At 51.6% G+C, this 21,332-nt stretch overlaps 2 protein-coding genes across 3 annotated transcripts in view; both read right to left on the bottom strand.

The window, feature by feature from the left end:
* Window positions 1-21,332, bottom strand: part of HOXB3 (homeobox B3) — a 54,934-nt gene that overhangs the window by 17,660 nt on the left and 15,942 nt on the right. Inside the window, exons 1-2 of one of the 2 annotated variants that reach the window (XM_061391488.1) lie at window positions 8,687-8,776; window positions 6,427-6,604 (exon numbers count right to left, since the gene is read on the bottom strand). The gene's annotated coding sequence lies outside the window, so the exon portion shown is untranslated. Of the gene's footprint in view, window positions 1-6,426; window positions 6,605-8,686; window positions 8,777-21,332 lie in introns of those variants that run through there. The other variant, XM_061391489.1, reaches the window with a different exon arrangement.
* On the bottom strand, window positions 8,095-12,373 carry HOXB4 (homeobox B4). The gene is made up of 2 exons (XM_061391493.1): window positions 10,397-12,373; window positions 8,095-9,578 (listed from the first exon to the last, which is right to left on the bottom strand). Exons 1-2 carry the CDS (start codon window positions 10,851-10,853, stop codon window positions 9,280-9,282), a joined length of 756 nt encoding a protein of 251 aa, XP_061247477.1. The 5' UTR covers window positions 10,854-12,373; the 3' UTR covers window positions 8,095-9,279.

Here is a 21,332-nt window from a genome sequence, read left to right as displayed (position 1 = left end):
TAATTTTCCTGCTCAAAGGTTTACACTAGCAGGCAGAGTTAAGTATCACAGATAATAGTGGCTATAAAGTCAGTTGGCCGGGCTCCAGCCAGGGAAGGAGATGCTAGCAGCCCCAACGGAACTTGGCCAATGTTCTGTCCCTCTGCCTCTCCTCCATAACAACTTTGAGGGGGGCAGTGCATAACATCCCTAAAAGCCACCTCTGGCTTTGCTCTCAACCGGCAGCCTCCTCCCCAGTGGGGAGGTACTGTGACCTCTCCCCCTCCCAATCTGTACCCCATTTGCTCCCTCTTTGGATGGGGACTATGGACAGGAACATACCCTGTGTCCTGAAATGCTCTCCAACTTTCTGAGACCACCTGGAAACATTTCTCTTCTAGAAAAACTTAAGAGAACTTTTCCCTCCTTTAGCCCTCAACACACAGTCCCTCACCGCTGAGGAAACTTTCTTTGTTTCAGGAGGTCGAAGGAAGGCTACTAGGGTGTGAATTCACTTCCTTGTTTTGTTAGTCAGAAGGGTGGGGAGCCAAAGCTTTCAGCTTCCCTCCCTGCCCTTCAGCTTCTGCCTCCGTTGTCTTCCCCAGCTTGGGTAGCTCCTATCCCACCCTCAACTCTCTGTCACACAGGTCAGTCCTATAGGTTAAGCTTGAACACTATAACCAAATCCCTCCAGCCCCCTCCAGTTGCAGAGGACTTCTTTTTGGTCCCCATGGATTGCAAACATCTTTGCCTTCAACTTCAGTAATTTCTTCTCCTGCCTCCACCTCTCTTTCCCCCAGGCTCCTTCTGCCTTCAGAATTGGGTTCTTTACCCCTGGCAGCATCGGAGCAGCCAAACTCCTGGAGGGGAACCGCTGAAAAATGAAGCTCTGTCTGCTGCTGCAGGAATGTTGGCTGTTATCAGGCTCACAAATATAATTTTTATATTAGGTCGTGGTCTTTGACTGGGTTTATATGCCAATGAGGCATTTCTAGTTTACCAAATTTATACAAATCTCGCCTTAATTGATAATCACAGATGCTGTAATTTAAGACCTCCAGCTATAGAGCTTTCATATTAACTGCTGATATATTACTGTAAATCGTCTGAAATAACCAACTCCTGGGAGCAGAGCAGAGAGAGAGGAAGTGCCTCCAAGAGTGACTCTTTCCCGGCCGCAGAAATAGCCCAGCTTCCACATCATTTTCTGTGAGAAATGATTTATCAAAGACATGGCCATAAACAACACAACTCGCTCACAAACACACGCAGACGCGCACGCACGCACACACACACACACACACAATGGCTGGCATGCCGGCCGAGAAGCTGACACCCATATTGCTATAAATCAAGAAAAAGGTTGGAGGAGAGGGAGAGGGAGAGAGAGAGAGAGATAGAGAAGAGGAATATTCCTAAAATCTCTATGCAATGCCTCAATGGGTACAAACACACAGAGCACCATGTGAAGAGAAATGGCAGGAAATGAAGATGGCTATTTGTCACATTTTACGACAATAACATTAATAACAAACAATAAATTTACATGGACATATAAGACGCGGTAGGTAGTGAGAAATCCCTTCTACTTACAATACCCCAGCCCGCGGTGTGGCTCCGGCTGCGGGGCTGTTTTATTGCTGCCTCCCTCTCTTTTTCTCTCTCTCTCCCTCTCTCTCCCCCTCTCTTTTTTTTTCTCGGGGTACAGGCTTGTTTTTCAAAGGACAGTTGAATTGCACGTCAGAAACAGGGAGACCGAGCCTGTGATTTTCCTGACGAATACATATCTATTCTGCAACCTCGGCATTAATTATTTAATGAATCACGTGACCAGGAGGGGGAAGGGGGTCTTTCGATTTCAGGCTCAAAGGACCACTATGACCTTCCCCTTCAGGAGGAGAAATTTTCCTGCGAAATAGGTTCCCCCCAACCCACCAATGGAATAGTAGCCAGTTCTCTTTCCCACATTCATATCTGTATCTGCTGTTTCTAACAGCATGTTTCTAACACTTCCTAACCAGCATCCCCCCCAGACACACACTTACCCACAGCCCACCTCTCCTCTCTCCCTTCTCCTCCTGCTTCTGCTTAGTTTGTGAAGGTGCAGAAATAGTCTGCAGGGGCGTCTCGGGGGGTGGGGTGGGATGGGCACAGAGTCCTTCTCCAAGCCCCTGGATTTCTCAGCATCCAGTTCCTCTCTCTACATCCTTTTAACATTAACATTCTCCCCAACTCTATTTTACCCTTACTCCTAGGATATTTTAGTGGGGCATACTCCCCCTCTTCCTTAAATGACCAACAAAATTTCTAAAGGGACCAGCTTCAAAAGAAACATTTCATAGATCCAGATTATATGTGTATAAAGAAGGGGGTTTCTGGCTTTGATTCTCTTTTTAAAAAAATCTTTTGTGGTACCTTTTGAAAGGGCAGAAAGGGGACAGGGTGAAGAGATGACTTAGGAGCTTCCAGAGTTGAGAGTAACCACAAGGGGGACTTTTTTTCCTTGTGTTGTTACTGTTAGAGGGAACCAAATTCTATTGAGAATACGCTCTAGAGACAAAGACCTGGAGTAAGAAGATTCCTACACAAAAGAAGTGGGCGCTTAATCTCTGGATACTTATGTCACACCCTGCCTCAGTCACTCCCCACCCACAACACACCAGTGAAGACAGCTAGAGGTTTGAACTGGAGGGGAGCAGAGGGAAGAAAGAGGCTTTGAAGTTGGCCTGACAGCCCAGTTCCTATTTTCCAGGTGTTAGTACCCGGCCCCCCAGCACACAATGGAGACAGATCAATAGGAAAAAGATGAGGGGTTTCATATTGAGGGGTTAAACACCAGTGCTGATAGAAGAAATCCATCCCCTCTGCCTAGAGACAGAAACACACACAGACTTCTTCATCTCAGATATAAACAAAACAAAACATCCCTCCAAACCTTCACATACAGCTTGGCGCCAGAAGGAGCAGACCAGATATGACCAGAGTCCCAGAATCGAATCGGAGTCTTTGGCCACGGTGTGGGATGGGGTTGCAAAGGGAAGCAGAGAAGACATTCCTGAAGGAGCCCCTCGTCCAGCCCACACTTCCAGCCTTATCTTCAGCAGCTCTGGGGCAGCCGCAGGGGCCGGCGGACAAGGAAGAACAGATGTGGTTTGGGGCGGGGGTAGGGGGCCGAGGAGCCGCCAGCGGTTTATCTGGAGGGGTCTCAACCAAAAGCGACTCGAGGGGGAGAAGGTTGAAGACCCAGGTGCCCTCACCACCCCTGAAGAAACCACCAACCCAGGTGGTGTCTGGGTCCAGCGGGAGCGGCGGCGCGGGCCCCCGGCAGAGCACTGGGCCGGCCTGGTCCCCTAAGAATACCGCTCTTAACGCTCGGGTGGGGCGCCGGCGGGCCCGGGCTCTGTAGGGGGGTGATCGGCTTTGATTGTGCAGATACAAAACCCAGACTGGTATTGAATTCAGCCGCGCGCCCGGCTCCAGCGAGGGCAACTCCCTGCAAGGTCCTGGCCAGAGAAATCCATTAAAACTGCCCTCCCCCCAAGAAAAGCAGGCCACTAAAGTCTAAAAGGAAAATAGAGGGCGGGGGCGGGGGTAGCAGAGAAGAGAGGAGAGAATATGCGGGAGCATGGTAAGACACCAATCTCAAAACTGGTAAATTCATTTTAAGAACGAGCTAAAGAAAAGCCGGTAACACGGAGGCACGCCAGGCAGGTTCTGTTCAAATGCCCACACTCTTTTCGGATCCTGGGAATGTCCATGTTCAAATAAACAAGCGCCGGGGCGCAAGCAGAGAGCTTTCTTGCTGCCGATAAAGCGAACGTTTATACTGTGAGAAAGGCGAGATTGATTTACGAATCTGAACGCGCCGGTTTTATGGCCGATCACAAATCCGTCAGCGCTCAACTCACGCTGGGAAACTTCCCAACTCCGCTTTCCAACCAGACCCCCCTCCCGGGGCCGCCGCTTCCATGGGAGACCCACCACGGGCGCTGGGGCGGCCCCAGCGGCGGCCGGCACAGGCTAGTCGGGCAACCCCACTTTGCCCAGGCGGGTGCAAAGAGGAGGGAGCGTGGGGAGGGCCGACGAACTGGATGAAGAGAGGTCCAAAGGTTCGGAGGATAGAGGTGGCCGCTAGAATTGTAGAAGGTGAGCCCAAGGGGCTGGGGAGCCTGCCGGCAGCGCTCAGCTCTACAGAGGTTGGGGGTCTGGCAGCGACGGTGGTGGGAAAGTCCCTCAGGTCCTGTTTGAAGGAACCCCAGCCTTCTCTTTTCCTTTGATGGACCTGTAATCCTCACATGGCAGAAAGTAGGTTGTAAAGACCCAGGTGACTAGATCTTCGTCACCTGAGCCTATAGAGGGCTCACAACTGGTTATCTGCTCTGAGGAGTTATAGGTGCACATCTCCCCTGAGTCCCAAATATTTTCATTTCAGGAGTCCAGCTTGCCTTTCTGCTGGCTCCCTTTTCTTACCAAGGCCACCAGCCCCTGCACTTGTTAAGCCACCCAGGGACAAAGGAGAGGCTGCCAACCAACGCCAGGCCAGTTATTGCTTGTCTGAGACAGTCCCCAAGACACAGGAGACCATTTACAAAATGCAAACCAACATCCCACATATATCCCAGCAAGGTTCTGTTTCTCCTAGTCTTAACTCAAGGGAACATTTCCTCTTCCCAGCTGGAATCTGTCTGTCTCTCTCTTTGTTTCTATCCCCTCCTAAGAGGATGGCTGCTGGTATAGATTTTTTTAAGATACAGCAAGTAGAATTCAGATTTGGAAAGGCTCTCTGTTGAGTTCACATCTTAGCAAATGCTCCATGCATCTCTTAAAAGTTGTTGGAAACTTTGGTTAACATGGCACAGCTGTCCCTGAAAATGATCAGACAGCCTACACTGACCCTTCTCCCATCTCTCTTGCTCCTTTGGTGGGGAGGTACTCTGTGGGCACTGTGAGTAGCTGGGGTGGGATTGGAGAATGGGGAAGGGAGTGACAGTGATTATAGAAATAGCTTCCTAAACAAAGGGACTTCAGAAAATGGGTCAAGAATCTGTGGATTTGGAGAACAGACCTCAAGAGACAGTAACCACAACGGGGGCCCTCTCTCTCCTTAGGACCCAGGGGCTTGTTCCCCTAGCCCTCTGAAGCCCCTGGACCTCTCATATCTGTCTCCCTTTGTCTTTCTTCCCTCAGCCCCTCCAAAGGGACAGGAAAGGAGGAGGGGTGAACTGGACATGGATGGGGGGGTGGTGTGAATCTGCCTGAGGAAAGGAGCTCTGCACAGAAAGAGAAACCAGCACCCTACTTCCCTCCCCCATCTGAGCTTTTTTTTTTTTTTTTTTGCGCATTTTCTCTTCAATGGACTGTAATAGAAAAATAATCCAGAAACTTCAAGATAGAAAAAAAAAAAAACAAAACTGTTGGAGTCTAATGGAGGGTGAAGATGGGACATGCAACGGCCCAAGGAACCCTCGCTGCAGAGGTGTGACTTTCCCTTCTGGGCAGGAGGCAAGAGCCAACACAATGTCCAGTCTCAGAGAGGTCAAGGGGCTTCCGAGGTCATTTTGTGGTTCTAATACTGAGCTAATCGCCTAGAAAACGTGGCCTCTCCATGAACTCTCTCTCCTGCCGGCCTCCTACTTCCAAACCCTCAGTGAGTCCCAAGGAAAAAAGGCCAGCACATTCTGGTCTGAGGCAGAGCCTACTGGCTCCTTCACCCTTAGAAGCAGGGCCCCTGAGCGAGGAACAGAGCCCCCAAACCAAGAGAGCAAAAGGAAAGCAAACTAAACTCTGCGCCTTCAGGAAAAAGGGAGGGGGCAGAGTCGAAGAGGAAGATTCTGGCGTCAACGAACCTTGCCTGCAAGCAGAACAGTTTCCTGCTCCAGAGAGTGGCAAATATTTGTCTAGAACCCCAAGCTAGACACAAAAAGAAAAACTGAAGACATCCACCTATACCCACTCCGAGGTTGGGGCATTTCATCCAAAAGCTGCCTTCCATTTTTCCAGGAGGTAGCAGTGACAGCAACTCACCGGTAAACAGACCTGTGGGATACCAGCCCCAGAGTAGACAAGCAGAGTTATGGAACCCACAGGCCACATGTGCACCTCAGCTCAGTACACACACACACATGTTCTGGGGCTCCCCAGGCCCTGCTACATTTTCTAAAACCAGAAAGCACTTCTGAACTGCCTCCCTATCTTTTCTGGGGGCTTTCTGGGGCCCTAACACCTCAGTCCCAGTCAGATCAAACACTCTCCAGGTGTCAGTCCCTGACCCAAGCATCTGTCATCATAAAAGGCATCAAAACCGGACCAAGCATCCACCATAAAAACCCTGTGAAGATAGTTGAAAAAGAAAAAGAAGGAGGCGAGAGAGTATTTCTTCTTTCCCTTGTAAAAAGAGCTCATAAAACGATTAAAAAAAAAAGCCAACCCAGGCGGGGGCTTTGTTACCTTTGCGCCTCTCGCCTCCTCTCGCCTGAACTCCACGGATCCCATTCATGACGAACAGCTTCTTCCAAACTGAGAGAAAAAAGTTTTCAACTTTATGGTTCCAAATTTTTTCCCCCTTGCAGATCCGGGAGTGGCGGCTAACACTTTTTTCCCCCAACAGCCGGTCTGCGGAGATTTGCTGTTGAATAATAACAAAGGAGAGAGGATACGTATTTAAAGAAAAGAAGTGATTAATGGTTTTCTGTATAATTCTCACATTTTTCTTAGCTCTTGTCTACACAGAATGGCTGTGAACTTTAAGCTCCATAGAAATCTTTTTTTTATTCTATTCATACCTTCCTAAGGGCAGCTTTGATTTGGTTCTATAGAGACATTCCTGGGGGGGGAGGTGGAATATGCTTTTTAGGAACTATTTTCCCCCTCTAGAAGGGAAGGCCGGCTGCATCCCTGGGCAGCTAAACATCACACCAGCGATTCTACTGAAAACAAAGCTCCGCTCTCAACCTCCAGGTCCAGGCGATTTGCTATGAGTCTCCCCACAGCATTGAAACAGGCGGTTCAAACACCCCTTCCCGTGTGGTGGACCCCAGGCCAGTCTGTCCCGGGGCCCTACCCAGCCTCAAACACCCGGGAGCTGCACACCGGAGAAATGCAAAAGAAATAACAGTAAAACGCGCTGGTGGAATTGGCTATTTTTATTTTCTGAAGGCAGATGGGACTGTAAAACGACTTTGAATTGCATTTGCTTTCCAGAGCCCTGAAATTTTGGGGGGCAAGATGGCTGTACCTGGGGCCACCACAGGACCAGAGTCCAAGACCAGAGCCTTAGAACTTCTCTTGGGCTTGATCCCAAAGTGGCCCAAGCCTCCCCAGAGCTTCTGAGGGTCACTTGCGCCCTCTTCCCCTTCCCCCATTCCATTCTAGGGGTGACTGGGACCTCAGAGACAGAAAGCTATTTGGTCCCCAGTCATACTTTCGATACTTTCTATGAGAAAGAAAATGAAAATTAATACAGGAGCAGGGCTTCACAAAAGAGGCCATTTGTCTTCTTGATTATCTATTTGCTTGTCAGAGTTTGAGCTATGGCCCTGGCTAGCTCCTTTGTAATATAAAAATACTCTGAAAACCTGCAAACACCCAGAAACATCTGTGCAAAAAATTAGACTCATTAAAACCTTAAACACCTCAGAGGAAAAGGATACCTTCTTACAGGGAGGAAAGAGGCCAGCCGCGCAGAATCCTCCCTAGCAACTTTAATAAGCAAAGAGCCGTCTGTCTAGAAAGAGACAGCTTTAACCGCATTTTATTTGCTTATGACAAATAAATCACGATATGAAAGCTTTTGCCATACTTAAGCCTCTTGTGTCCTACAATGAAACATTTTCTCCCCATTAGGGATTGGAGTCAGCCCTCCCAGTCCTTTCAATCCATTTTTGGACTACAGGGAAAAAATTTAAAACCCCAAACAAAACACACCCACCCCAAAAGGAAAACACACCAGCTACCACAATTTGCAATCCTCTGAGAGAAATTCCCATTGGATCCTTTGAAAAAATTCCTCAACCACATAAATGTGAGGCCGAATGGACTGGGGTACTTAAAATATACACTGGGTGGCATTGGTCTGCATCTTTACATCAAGATTTTAACAAAAACACGCCGTGCTGATCACAAGAAACCAAACATTTATTTCTATTGTCACTCTGTACATGACACACATTTTCACACCAACGAAGGGTTCTAGACTCAAGCAGCCCCAGGACTAGGAAGGGGCCTGGTTTGGAATGTCAGAAAGAGAATAGGAGAGAGGACAGACGCACATGACATAAAATAATAATAATAATAATTAATAATCATCATCATCATCATCAATGCAACAATGATAAACTATGGGAGAGGTCTCTGTAACCTTATCTCCCAGATGGGAAGGGCATTTTATTGCCTAGTTTCACATTCACTTTCAATCTAGGAGAAAAGGCCTCCACTGCACAACTCTAGATTGGGGAGAGGGTTGTGTCCAGCTCCCAGAAGGCAACTGGCCTCTCACCCCGCCAGGCATGGCTTGACCTTCCAAAGGAGGGCCCTCCCGGTCTCTGGGTCATCTTTTTCTCTCGGACTCAATTACCCTGCCCTGCTCCTGCGCAGCCAAGGCACCCTACGTCCACCTGTCCCCAGCCTGTCGTCCCTACCCCGGCCCCAAGGTGGAAGGGGGGTGAACGGGCATGGAGGGGGAAGGAGGTTGTGTGCGCGTGTTTGTTACCGTGGCCAAAACACTGTGCTATCTGGCAGTCAGAGGATGCTTTCGCTGGGTTTCAGGAATGAGGGACAAAGAAAGAAAATCCAGACTGTCTTCCAAGAGCGGCAGCAGCAGAGGCGGCGGCGGCCGAGCCGGGCCTCATTTGTTAGCCGGGTGTCGAGGTAATGGTCGCCACCGAGGCCCGTCCTCTCCTCGGCAGAGTAAACAAGACAGATGGGCCTGGGCCTGGCGTGATTAAAGATGAAACGTGGATCCATCTTCGCCAAAGCTGAAAATGAGGAGTGCAGCCTCCTCCTATTTCTCTTTCTGTCTTTTTCTTTCTTCCTTCTTCTTCTTTTTTTTTTTTTAAGGAAGAAAGCAAGAGACTTGAACCTTGCTTCTGGGGGGCCTCACCCGGCTCCCTATTGTCATTTCTATAAATAAAGCTTCCCCTCCCCCCTCCTCCGCATTTATTCGTGTAAATAGACAAAGTGGGGGGAGGGCAGGTAGGCTTTTTCGGGCCCATGCCCCAGGGTCCCCTCCCTCGTCTCCCCCAACCACCCGCGAGCTCGCAACCCACCCCCGCCCCGAGGTTCGCGGCTCCCGCAAGGGGGGCACTAGAGCGCGGGGGGGCCTCCGTTGGGCCGGCCAGGGGGCCCTCCGGCTGAGCCTGCGGTGCCGCCCGAGCGGATCTTGGTGTTGGGCAACTTGTGGTCTTTTTTCCACTTCATGCGCCGGTTCTGGAACCAAATCTTGATCTGGCGCTCGGAGAGGCAGAGCGCGTGGGCGATCTCCACCCTCCGGCGCCGTGTCAGGTAGCGGTTGTAGTGAAATTCCTTCTCCAGCTCCAAGACCTGCTGGCGAGTGTAGGCGGTCCGAGAGCGCTTGGGCTCCCCGCCGGCGTAATTGGGGTTGACTGGACACACACGGAGAGAGGGAGAAAGAGAAAGTTTTATTGCCCCGAAAGGGAGGAGGGGAGCCCTTTCCTCCAGCTAACGCAATGTCTCCCTCCCTCTCCCGCCACCTCTTCTTCCTCCAGAGGGGGTGGGGACGAAGGAGAAAGCGGGACCCCAGGAGGAGAAAGAGACCTCTAAGTTTAGGACGACTGTGCGGTCACGACGTTGTTGTTTGGGGAGGGGGCGGGGAGGAGTGAGGAATCTTCACAAGGTTTTAATCGCTCATCTCTCCCCTTACTTGGCCTGGGGCCCGAGATGGGAGAATGAAGGGTGAAAGAGGGAGGGGGCTTCCCTAAACCTTTCTGTTAGTTCCAACCCTCAATGTTCCGATTCCAAGTAGTGCTGCCCCCAGTAAAAACTTTTGCCCACTAGCCAAGAAGCCAGACTAGAGGAAAGAAAGGAAAAAATAAATACTGGGAGTTGACTCAACTCTCCGCTTAAATACAGATTACCTCCTCCCCCTTCTCCTCCCCCACCTCTCACACCCCTCCCCAATTTCCAACTTCACTGAGACTGCATCTCCCTGGCGAAAAAGTCGCTGGTGAGAATGGCAGAGGATGGGGAACCTACTTCAAAGGCGCGGGGCCCACCAGGCCATAAAAATTTATGGGGGATGTAATTATGTGGCTCTGAAAACAGGCGACCGTAAATCTCCGGCAATGGCGAGTTTATAGCGGGGACAATTGGCTTCCCCTAGCTCCCCCCACCCCCATGCCTTGAGGTCCCTTTGGTGTAAAGCGCCGGGGGTGGGAGGGGGAAGGGGTGCCCACGCACTCACCCGTGCTCACGTGAACTTTGCGCATCCAGGGGTAGACGACGGGCTCTTTGCACGCGGAGTGGGACGGGCTGGGGTGCAGGGGGTTCTGGGCGCAGGGAGGCGGCGGGGGGCTGCTGCTGACCGCCTCACAGCGCTGGCCCGGCTCCGGGAGTAGGGCCCCGGACGGCGGCTGTGCGGGAGCCCGAGGGGACAGCCCGGGCGGTGGCGGGGGCGGCGGGGGCGGCGGCTGAGGCGGCGGGGGCCCAGGGTCTCGGCAGGCCGCGTAACGCTGCACGGTGCACGCCGAGCGCCGCCCGAAGCCCGCCTCCGGCTGGAAGCTGCTCTCTCGCCTCTGGCCGCCGGCGTAGTACCCCGGCGAGTGGTCGCTGGGTAGGTAATCGCTCTGTGAATATTCCTCGCACGGAGGGAACTTGGGGTCGACATAGTTTGAGTTGATCAAAAAAGAACTCATAGCCATTAATTTCTGGGAATTGTCCACAAAATATACTAAAATTTATTCCGACCCCTGACTCGTTTTCCTGTTTCCGAAAGCCCTCCTACTTACTGTCAAGTGAACAAAGTTAGGGGCCCACGTGATCCTCGGAGCCAATGGCCGCCCCGCCTGCGATTCCCGGATAAGGAAATCTGCTCACCCGGACCCTACTCCAGCCAAAGAGGTTTATTTCCCCTTCTTCTCCACCCCCCCCTCCCTACCCACCCAACACCAGGATTTACATAGGGCTCCTGCGGGGCCACCGCGTCCTCGCCTCGCCTCGCCTCTCCGGGATCGCGGAAAGGGAGGGAGAGAGAGAGAGTGAGCAGGTTGCCACCTAAGGGCCTGTTGGGGCGCTGGGCGGAGCGCAATCCCTGGATCCCCTCAGAAGTTGGGGCTCTGAATGTGGCCCCTCCCGTCCTGCCTCCCTCCCCCAGGCCTCCCTTAGGGTCTTGGCCCCTCTTATCGATGGGGGTATGTAGCATCTGCACCCAGCGTCTAAGCAGGGAAGTTAAGTGAGGGGCGGACTAGGGGCTCCGCCTGGAGAGGAGAACCCACACACAGGGGAACGAGGCATCAAGCGTGGGCCTTTTCTCTGCAGCCGCACGGGGAGGGGTAGTGAGTGAAAGAAGAGGCGTCGGAGCAACCAGGCGGGTGTACGGAGGGACTTGTCAGAGATGAATGGAACCACGGGCGGATCGATAGGAAATTCATGCACTAATTCGGGGAGACCTCGCCTTCCAAATCGCATTTAGCTGCGCTATTAGTTTGGCTGTGTCAGTCAGTCCGTCTGTTCCCCTCTCCTCTCCACTCCTCCCATTATCCCACGCGGCCCAAGCCGGGAGAAACGAGTTGGTTTCCCACACGGAACATGAACACTGGAGTAAAAAACCTCCAACTTCTGAGAGCACGTTGAATAGCAATTTGCTAATTCCAGAAACACCGGAGCAAGCCTAACCGCAGCGGCGAGATGTTCTAATTGCCGTTAATGCCGCGCCTCAGCAGCGAGCAGAAATCTCACATCCTCGTGATGCTAAGGATAGGAGTCTGGGTGATCCCCACACAATAACACCCTTTGGTAATCGCGTGTTTCCAGGGCATCTTGTTCTGCACCCAAACGGAAAGGCGACCTCTGCATCCGTTTGAAAAGTGAATTTCCTTTCCCTTTGCACACTGAAGACAATAGTCATTTTTACCAGATTTTCAGTGAAGCCTCCCTGCACCCAAAATAGGGAATAGCTGGACCAAAGGGAAAGGACAAAATAAAAACATCAGCAACAACATTAACCTTTTAAGATAAGTGAAAAAGGACTAAGGCTCCCAAGGGCAGGCATGGGTAGATTTCAGGTAGATGATTCCTCCATCTCTAACCAGTTGAGGGAGAAAAAGAAAAAGGAAGAAAGAAAAAGGAGTCTTCGTATCACCGGATGGTCCTCATTTAGGAAAAAAAATTTTGTCTTCAGAAAAAAAATGAGCGGAGTGTTTATGTCAACTACATATTCCCCTAGATACGAATTTGTGATCACAAAATTCCTTACACAAATTCGGATCTACAGGGTATATACAGAAGACAGACAGATCTTCTTGGCCCAGAAATTTTCCAGTCCTCCTATTTTCCGCGCATCCTTCGTTTGGGGTATGGTTTCAGTGCTTTGCTTTTCTTTTTCCCCCTAGTTTTGAGCTCTGGGAGCAGGAAAAGGCACTGTGTGTCCATTATTGGGATTACAAGATTTTCAACCCTCTTCCTCTTCTATTAGAGAGAAACAGAAACAGCAGGTTCCACAAAGGGACGCGAACCTTGGGGTTGCTGTGCATCTCTGCGGCAGTGCATGAATTATGAGATGTAAACATTAGCTAAGCACAAAAGGAGGAAGGGTCATCCTGAGGCTGCGGCATAGTCAGAATCAGGCCCTTCTGGGTGCCCTCCAGCCCCTCCCCTCCCCCAGGACTTTTTTTTTTTTTTTTTAAGAAAAACAAAACCCCAATCGGCAACTCCGTGTTCTTCTGCAGCCTTTAGTTTGTGATCAAACGAAAATCTAGATATTTTCCAAGGGGCCTCTCAGCAAAGGGAAGAGGGATAGGCGGCTGGGTGTGAAGGGGGTGTCATAAAAGTCCTTTTGGAAAAATTCAATGGTAAAAAGAGAAACAGCTGTAAAGAAAAATGCTGGGAGACCAAGCAGATGGGGCCCCAGATATTTAATGACGGGCAATTCCGTTTACAACCTGAGAAAAAGATCAAAGGCGTTTCATTTCCGAATAGAGGGTGAGGAGGAACCGTAAAAGATGCAGCCAGATGATATTCGGCCCCTCCCAACCTCCCATACCTCCTGGGGCCAGGAAAGGGGGATGATAGCTGAAGTGTGAGGAGGAGTCGCATTTCCTCCACCTCCCTAGCTCCTGGCAGGCTCTCTTCATCTAAACTTGCTTATTCAGCCACCTGCTAGGGTTGCTGGCAATGGGACCTAAATGGGGATCTGGGAAACCTGGGGGATCTGGAGTTTCAAAGGGACTTCCTGAGGCTGCCAGTAACCTCCGAATTTACTAAGCTGGGAGACTGGGGATGGAGGGAATGGCATCCTAGACTGTGAAAGCTAAGGGCCTTCAGAGGGTGATGGGAAGGGTGCACAGAACCTTTTCTCCACCCAGACTCCTCACTCATCGCTCCAGGTCTGAGGAATATTTGCATCCCTAGTGATATAATAAAATTTTCTTTAATAAATACATCAACAAAACAAAAAACAACCCTCTAACCACCACACTCTAAAGGTCTGTGCCCATACCCAGCCCTGGGACCCTTGCATGTGGGTAGGAGGAGTTTTCACCTACTAGCCACTGAGTCCAGAGACTCTGATTTTTTATCCCAAATCTAGCTTGCCAGGTTTGGCTTCTAAGCTTGATTTCTAACACTGACACCTATATTTGAAAAATCACACACACACAATAATATTGCAGTTATTTTTGCCGAGAGGGTCCAGTAAGTAATTTCATACCTCCATTTGGGCACTCAGGAAGACTGGCACCTGGCCCTGGACCCACAGACAAAATGTGCGGACAGATGCACCACTAGCCCCCCAGCGTCAAGCAAGGACCTTTCCTAGTCTTGTCAAAGGCCACTTTAGTCAGGGGCACCATTCCAGCTGGCCAGACCACTTCCCCTACCCCATACCTCCTGTCCTTCTCAACTCGCCACCCTAAAACCCGTCCAACTCATACACTTTTCAGAATTGGGAGAGGGCCTCTGTGCTGCTCTACACTTTCTTAAGAGATGGAGTCCAGGTGCCCCCAAGCACCCCAAGAGGGAGGGTGGGAAGCAGAGCCTGTGGGGTTGATCCTGGGGACACAGCGCAGAGATTTTTCTCCTCTGTGCGCTGGGAGCCGCCACCTGCCCATCCCACCGAGGGGTCGCACTGCCCACCCCAGCCAGTCCCGCCGCGAGGGGTGGAGGACTGGGTTTATCAGCGACTTTCGAGACGAGGTTGGCCAGAGCAGGAGGCTGCCTCTCCCCTCCACTCGCGAAGACCACTAACATCAATACGCATACTAAAAATAAGAAAGAAAAAGCCAAGGCTCCGCGCGATTTCAGAGCCACCTCCCCCGCGCTCCCGGTGGCTCGCTGGCCCGCCGGCCGCCTTCTCCCGGCAGCCACAGGTTGCCGCAGTGACCTCTCGCTGCTCAGGCCCTCCGCCGTCCCGGGCGTGTCCAGCGCGCGCCACCACCGCTACCTTTTGTCGGCGGGGAGGGAGGGACAGAGCGAAGGAGGGAGTTCGCAGGCCGGGGAGGCGAGCCCCCGGGCGGCCCGCGTGGCAGCGGCCCGGAGGAGCGCCAGGCCCAGAGGGGCGCGGGCGGGAGTACTCACCGAGCCGCTCCCCGCGCCCTCCCGGCCGCCGGCCCGCTCGCGGGCCCGCGCGGCCCCCGACAAGCTCGCTCTCGTCCACTATTGTGTGTTCGGAAAACCGAACCGCCGCGGCGGGCAGAGGAGCTCCGGGGCCCCCTTGGTGGCCGGAACAAGACTTTTTTTTTTTGGTGTGTTGTTTTTGAAGTGCAAGTTTTCGTATTAATCTCATACTTTGGCAGTCTTTGTTAAACAGCTAGGCGCGTCACCAGGCTCTCGAACATTTTAATAATTTTTAGACGCCGTGACCTGCGGTTCACCCCCTCTCGGGCCTCCCCCAAGAGCAGGCAGTTACTATAATACGCTCGCGCAGTTCGCTGGGTCATATTGAATTTTGCGCAGGTCATTACTTGGGAGAAAAATGACAGAGCAAGGAATTTGATTCAGCTCATCCTCTCTAGCTCTACTTTTTGCCAGAACCTTCCCGTCCCTCCCCCCAACTCCTACCCGCCAAAGTCCCACTAGAATAGGGACTCAGCCGGTCCACCCCCACTTTGATATTCCATCATTTCAATATTTTTTGTCAGCTTTCCTTCTGGGGGCAAAGAGAGAGTGGGTAGAACTCTACAGGGGTTCACTTTGCAGCCCGTGATGGAGACCAGCACCTGGAGAAGTGGAAATGTGGGGATCTGGGTCCCAGAGAGCAGACTTGAGCCAGAACCCCTATAAATGGCCGCATTGACAGGGCCTGTATTCCCACTCAACTGCACACTCTGCTTTGTTCCGCCCCTCAGTGCCAGGGAGATCCCCATTTCTGCCTGAACTGGAAGCTCTCCTGGTGCTGAGATCTAGTCCACAGGCCAGCGTGTTTGGGGAAGATAGAATCCTGAGAGAAGGGCTGGACTGCACTGGTCCAACCTGGGGACTTGGCTTTCAGATGCTTTAATTCTCCTTTAAAAATCAAACAGTATCCTCCCCACCTCCATTTTTATTTAAAATTACTTCTCATCTATGCTATAACTCTTTGCCTGAACCACCACCAGGAGGTTCAGGAACGAATCAAAGAGGTGCTTAAAATACTCAGATTTTCTTTGGTTTATCCCTCCAGGACAGGACTAGAAATTGGTGGCATGCCAGCAACACATTTCAACCAGCAGAAGTAGATCAGGTGATTACCCCTCCACCCAGCTCGAGTCTCAGGCCAGTGTCTCCAAAGGGGTATCCCCCTAGTTTGGGGAGGTTGGGACTAAGCATCCCAAGGCACCCAGCTTGGCTTGGGATGGCAGAAGTCTCCCATTCCCAATTGTGAGGCCCCACCAAGCCCAGGACCCATTCTACTCCACAAAACTATCAACTTGCTAACACTCTGTCCTGCAGTGGAGGGGAAGAGACTAAGAACAGATAGAAATAGATTCTTGAGTTCAGGCTTTGACCTCTCCTTCCTCTGGAACCCAGGAATTCCCTCCTGGCCTGACTCCCCAGAAAAATCTGCCTGAAGGCCAAGCAGAAAGGAGGACCCATACCCAATTGGTTTAATTAAAATAAAATAAAAAAACTGGGGTCAAATTGATTTGTTATCTTTTCTGGCCATGTTTCAAAAGGCGTTGATATGAAAACTCTCAAATTACCTTTTTTTCTGGCAGGACAAACACCCAGAGAGCACCTCCAATATGAAATGCTTAGAAGAGAACGATGACATCTCATAATGCAACAAACAGTCATTTAAAGATCCTAAATAAGCATATGTCCTGGTGTTATAATTACGGTGTCTCTAAGCGTTATACTTATGAGCTAAGCCTAATGCATAGATTCAAAGTTCATTTCAGGTCGCCAGTTAGAAAGATCTCTGTGAGGCCATTCAGTATTTTTCCTTCTCATTTTCCCTCCCTCCTTGAAACAGGAAGAGAGGCATTCTGAAAGAACACACAAGTGTAGGTTTGGGAGAGAGTGAGAGAATTAAGGTAACCTTCTTTCAATATCCAACTGCTTAAACTCAAGCACTTTGCAAGGAGGGATAGGAGTTTTTAAACTCCCTCTAGTCCTGGCCCATGGTTACTGGACTCCAACTGCCTGGACCCCACCTGAGGGTTAGGAATCCCTGAAAAACTAGCCTGCCTGGAGGGAGAAGGAGCTGGGGGATCCAGCTATTTTGCCCCTTTAGAGGAAGCCTGATGGGGCTGGTGTGGGTGGGAATCAGGAAGCCTTGGAAGGCTTCCTTGGCCCCACCAAACGTCCTACAAGGACGTGTGGGTAATTGGATTTTTAAAATGTGTGCGGCTGGGTAGGTTTTAATTAAATTTTATATGGCGACTCAAAGGTTATCTTTAGGAAAGAATATTGCGTAGAGGATTGGCCATGCCCAGAGCGCTTTATTTTGTGCATCTCCCTAGCCCACCAGAGCCAGTCTGGGGAGGAGGACTTCTTCCTTCCGTTCTCCTTCCCCAGATATCTGCCTCTCCGCTCTCAGCGCCGCTACCCCACTCCCCGAGCCCACGAGTCTTCCTTACCTCGAGCATCCCCAGCTTGCTCTCTTCTCTCTTCACACACACACAGCCTCCTCCCCTCTCCCACCCCGCCCCCGCCGCGGCCGGCTCACGCACGCTGTAAACTTTTGACCCTCCAACTTTGCGACCCCTCCGGCAATAACACTGGCCTCTCCGCCCAGGGTCTCATTCTGCCGCTCCGGGTGCAGAAACCCAAGCGCAAACCATTTTCCCTGCCCTTCCCCCGTCGCCCCCTACCCCCGGACTCCCCTTCCGCCGCCCCCCGCCCCCCCCCTCCCCGCCTACTACCCCCACTAAGGGCCTTAGACCTGGGAAAAAGGAGTCAATCTTTTTCCATTATTAAATAACTCCTCGGGAAAAGATGCCAACTGCACTTCCGACTTTTTTTCACCACTTCCCGCATTTTCACCATCTCTCATGTTAGATGCCTGGAAGAGCTTCTGACGACCCACCCCTCTCCATTCTTGTGTCCCCCAGAGTGGGGGCGCCATGGCTTTTGCCAGGCGAAAGGACATACGGCAGCCATAGAGTGGGCTGACCGAGAAGGGTGTTTCTGGGCCGAGGAGTGGATAGAGCTTGGAGGAAGGGTTCCTTGGGACCGGAGGGGGCCCAGGCCCCAGAAGGCTGGAGAGAGAGCTCAGGGTCCAGGCTCTGCAAGACCCAGCGGGCCCCGGGCCACCTTGCCGGACCGCTCGCTGGCGCCTGGAAGGCTCCAGCCTGGCTGTGAACTTGGTCTAAGGCGGACTCTGCTGGCAGCTCGGGGACGTTACAGCCTCTGCCTCAGCTAATGCAGCGGCCGCGTAGCGACCTGCCCTCTTTCGCTTTCCTTTGCTCCCAAATATCACCTCCCAAGCCCCCAACTCCCACAGAGAAGGATTTTGTTCCTCCTTCCCTAGGGACCCTTGGGGATCTGTAAACAGAAAAGAGAGAGTTAAGACACATATACGGAGAAAAAGAGACTAGGACAACCAGAAGCTCCGATATATCGGGTTTATGCTCCATCGTGTCCCCAAGGCCCCAAAAGGAGATGTTTCCACATGCAAGGACTTTCCCCCTTCTGCTCCCCTAAACGCTCCTTTTTCAGGCTGAATCCACACTCCCCTCCACCGGGCCTTCCTGGGTCATCTCTTGACTAGGCAAGCGGTGTTGGGGCCTTCGAAGTACCTTCCTCTCTAGACACATTCGTCCCTATCCTACTCGGCTCCGGCTCCGGGGGTCAGGCATGGTCAGCCGCTGCGTTCAGAGGCCGCAGCGGGGCCGCAGCTAGGGAGGCTCAGACCAGAGCGTGGCTGTGCAGCGGGGGCCGGGGGGTGGGGGTGGGGGGAAGCTAGAGGAGGCCAAGAGGAGATTTAGGGAGAGAACAGATAGGACAGAGGACGCCTGAAGCATCGAAGGAGAAAGAAGCGGGAGAGAAAGAGATTAAAACTTGGGAACGTGCTGATCTATTCGGGGTCCGACAGGTCCAGAATGGCCCGAAGTCCAATCCTCTCCAGTCTCCTGAATCCCCCACTTCCTCTTGAAGCCCGAAATCTAGGTCTCAGTAAATTCGCCAAAAGGAGGAAAAAATCGGCCTAAACCTGTAGGAGCGCTGAAGGTGACGGCGGTGCGGCCGGCGGCGCTAATGTATGCGGCAGCGGCTCGGAGCCCCAAGTAGGCCGGCGCTCGGCCCGTCTGCTGACCTCTGCGTGATCCCGGACTCTATGAATTATTGATGAGATATGAGCGTTGATTTCCCCTTTCAGGATGCAAACTCCATTATATTGTTAAAATGGCGATTTAATCGTTGAGAATAGCTTTGGTGTGGGTTTTTTCCCCCAACTCATTTGCGCCTCCTTCCTTTTCATTTAATTCTCTTAATTAAATCCTTTAACAGATTTTAATCACTTTTTGGAGGGAGGGATAGGAGGAAGGAGAAGGCCATCACTACCACCACCAACAAACACTAAACACAACCCGGAAAGCCATAAAAAGCTTCTACCTTGGGGAAGTTGAAAGGAGGGTGGAGAGGGGATGTTAACCCCTCTAAAAATGTCCTGCTGGAAACAACCACCATCGGAGTGCTGGGGCAAGGTAACTCTGAAGTGTTTGGGCCTGGGAAGTGTTTAATTCCACCCTGAAGAAGTGTGTAGTCCGACTGTGAAGAGTAAGTCAGGCTTACCCTTCTTGCTGAGAAGTCAAGGGACACGCAGCTTGGGGAAGACACGTGTTTCTTGTGGGGAAGTGATTCTCCAATCTGAGCCCCAGGGCATGAATTACTGATAAATGTCCATTTTCCTTAAAGGCCCCCAATTTCTCCCCTCCCCCATCCCAAACAGCTTGGTTTCCAGGCGGTGTCTGGGTTAATTAATATGGATGTGTAACAGCGCTGCAGCAATCGATAAATCCCGCTGTGGGCAGATCCCAGCCTCGAAATCTGATTATTCCGAGAAACTCCAAAAAATGGAGACAGTGACCAGTGGGCTCTGCTCTAAAAGAGGGGAAGTGTTCTTGCTAGCCCTGTTCTCCTTGCTTGGATGGGCTGATCCCAAGCTGTGAAACCCATACAGGCAATTGCCTTCTCTGCTCTGTCCCAAAAGGGACTGAGTTTGGGGGACTGTGCTGAGCGGTCTGCTTCTCCCTCATTTGGAATCCTTGGCATCCACCTCAGCATTCAAACCCCAGGATAAAGGAGCCATCCTAAGAGAGGAGCTTACTCTTGGATCCCGCCCCCCCCCGCCCCCCCCACCAGACCCCAGTGAATACTTGTCACAGCCAGGGAAGAGTTAAGTGTCCCTGCAGCAGTTACAGAGAGGAAGCTGCCAATGAAATATGGGCGCTTGGAACTCCAGGCCCGGCTGGCTTTCCTGTTTACACTTCTTTATACTTCCTCCCACACCACAGCCTCAGAGAAACAAAACAAAAATAATAATAAAAAATAACCAAGTAAAACAAAAAACTAAATTGTCTATTGAGTGGTGGTCAAGCTGGCCTCAGAGGGAAAAGGGAATCTATAGCCTTACCCTCCGACTGCCAGTCTCCTCTATCCTGCCCCAGGTGGAAAGTACCACAGATGGGCATGAGGATTGGGCTAGTAAGTTCCAGCCTGCAGCTCAAAAGGTTGGGGCCTGAATGCAGCCGGGGAGAGGAGAGAGAGGAACAGCTTTCTTGGAGAGTGTCTTGGGGAAGGCTGGAGAGCAAGACACGGCCTGGGGCAGAGAGAGCTCCTTTGCATGAGAAATCCCTGGGAAGCTCTCATCTTCTCCCCCAACAGATCCTTGCTGGGGTTCAGGGAAGACAGTTACCCAGAGAACCTGAAGTGGGGAAGAGGAAAGCCCAGCTAGGATGGGATCTTCCCCAGATAGGATCTGCTCAGAGCAAGAGGAGATCCTCCAAGAGTTTTGGCTATTGTGGCAGAAGTGGGCACCCTCTCCAGAGCTGCCCTTTGCCATTCCGGAAAATCTCTCTAGATATGCGGAACAGATGTCCCTGGGCTGCTGGCCCCATACATTCTTTATCAGAATTTGCAGAACTGATGTGGAACGGGGCCAAAAAATCTTTAGCAGCAGGCCTGGTGGTCTGGGGTTTCTGAGAGGGTGGCTGGTGGCATCAGAGTGAGACCAAGGGTACCATAGGAATGGGGTCCCCTCATCAGATTCTGTGCCCACTACACTCTTCCTTTGCATCTTTATTTAACTCATTTGCCTTGTCCAGAGTGGAAACCTGTGGAAGTCATGCCTCCGGATTTTACTAGTATTTTAAATGGTGCTTGATGTCCTCTGGGAACTGAGCAGAATCTCCTTTCCATGGGACACAGATGCCCCAACATTCTGGGAGAGATGTGTCTTCACACCAAGGGGAGGACACCTTTGCACTCAAAGCCTCTGTCCTCTGTCCTCTTTGCACTCAAAGCCCATGAAGGGTGACCAGTAAGTTAGGCCTGATCTGAGAGCTCAGGGAATAGGGAGCAGCTGCTGGAGAGAGTGTAGATGTTCTTTAATGTGAAAAGGGGAGGATCTTGTGAACCTCTCCTGGTCCCAAAGATCAGAAACCCCTTAAGTTGTCACAGATCCAATTCCAGGGACAACAGGAGTTGGCGAGCTATATCTAGAGATGGCAAAAGCAGGCATGAGGGGATGGTTGATCCGCATG

This window comes from Bos javanicus, chromosome 19, assembly GCF_032452875.1.
Source record: "Bos javanicus breed banteng chromosome 19, ARS-OSU_banteng_1.0, whole genome shotgun sequence".
Classification (NCBI taxonomy): Eukaryota; Metazoa; Chordata; class Mammalia; order Artiodactyla; family Bovidae; genus Bos; species Bos javanicus.
The sequence above is the reverse complement of the archived record's forward strand: the minus strand, read 5'-3'. Positions and strand labels throughout refer to the sequence as shown.

Bases quoted from the DNA above. Each gene is read 5' to 3' on its own strand.
- HOXB4 (XM_061391493.1), bottom strand. From the start codon at position 10,853: ATGGCTATGAGTTCTTTTTTGATCAACTCAAACTATGTCGACCCCAAG. The intron at 9,579-10,396 runs GTGAGTGCGTGG...GTGTGTGTCCAG, and splicing joins CAAAGTTCACGTGAGCACGG to TCAACCCCAATTACGCCGGC.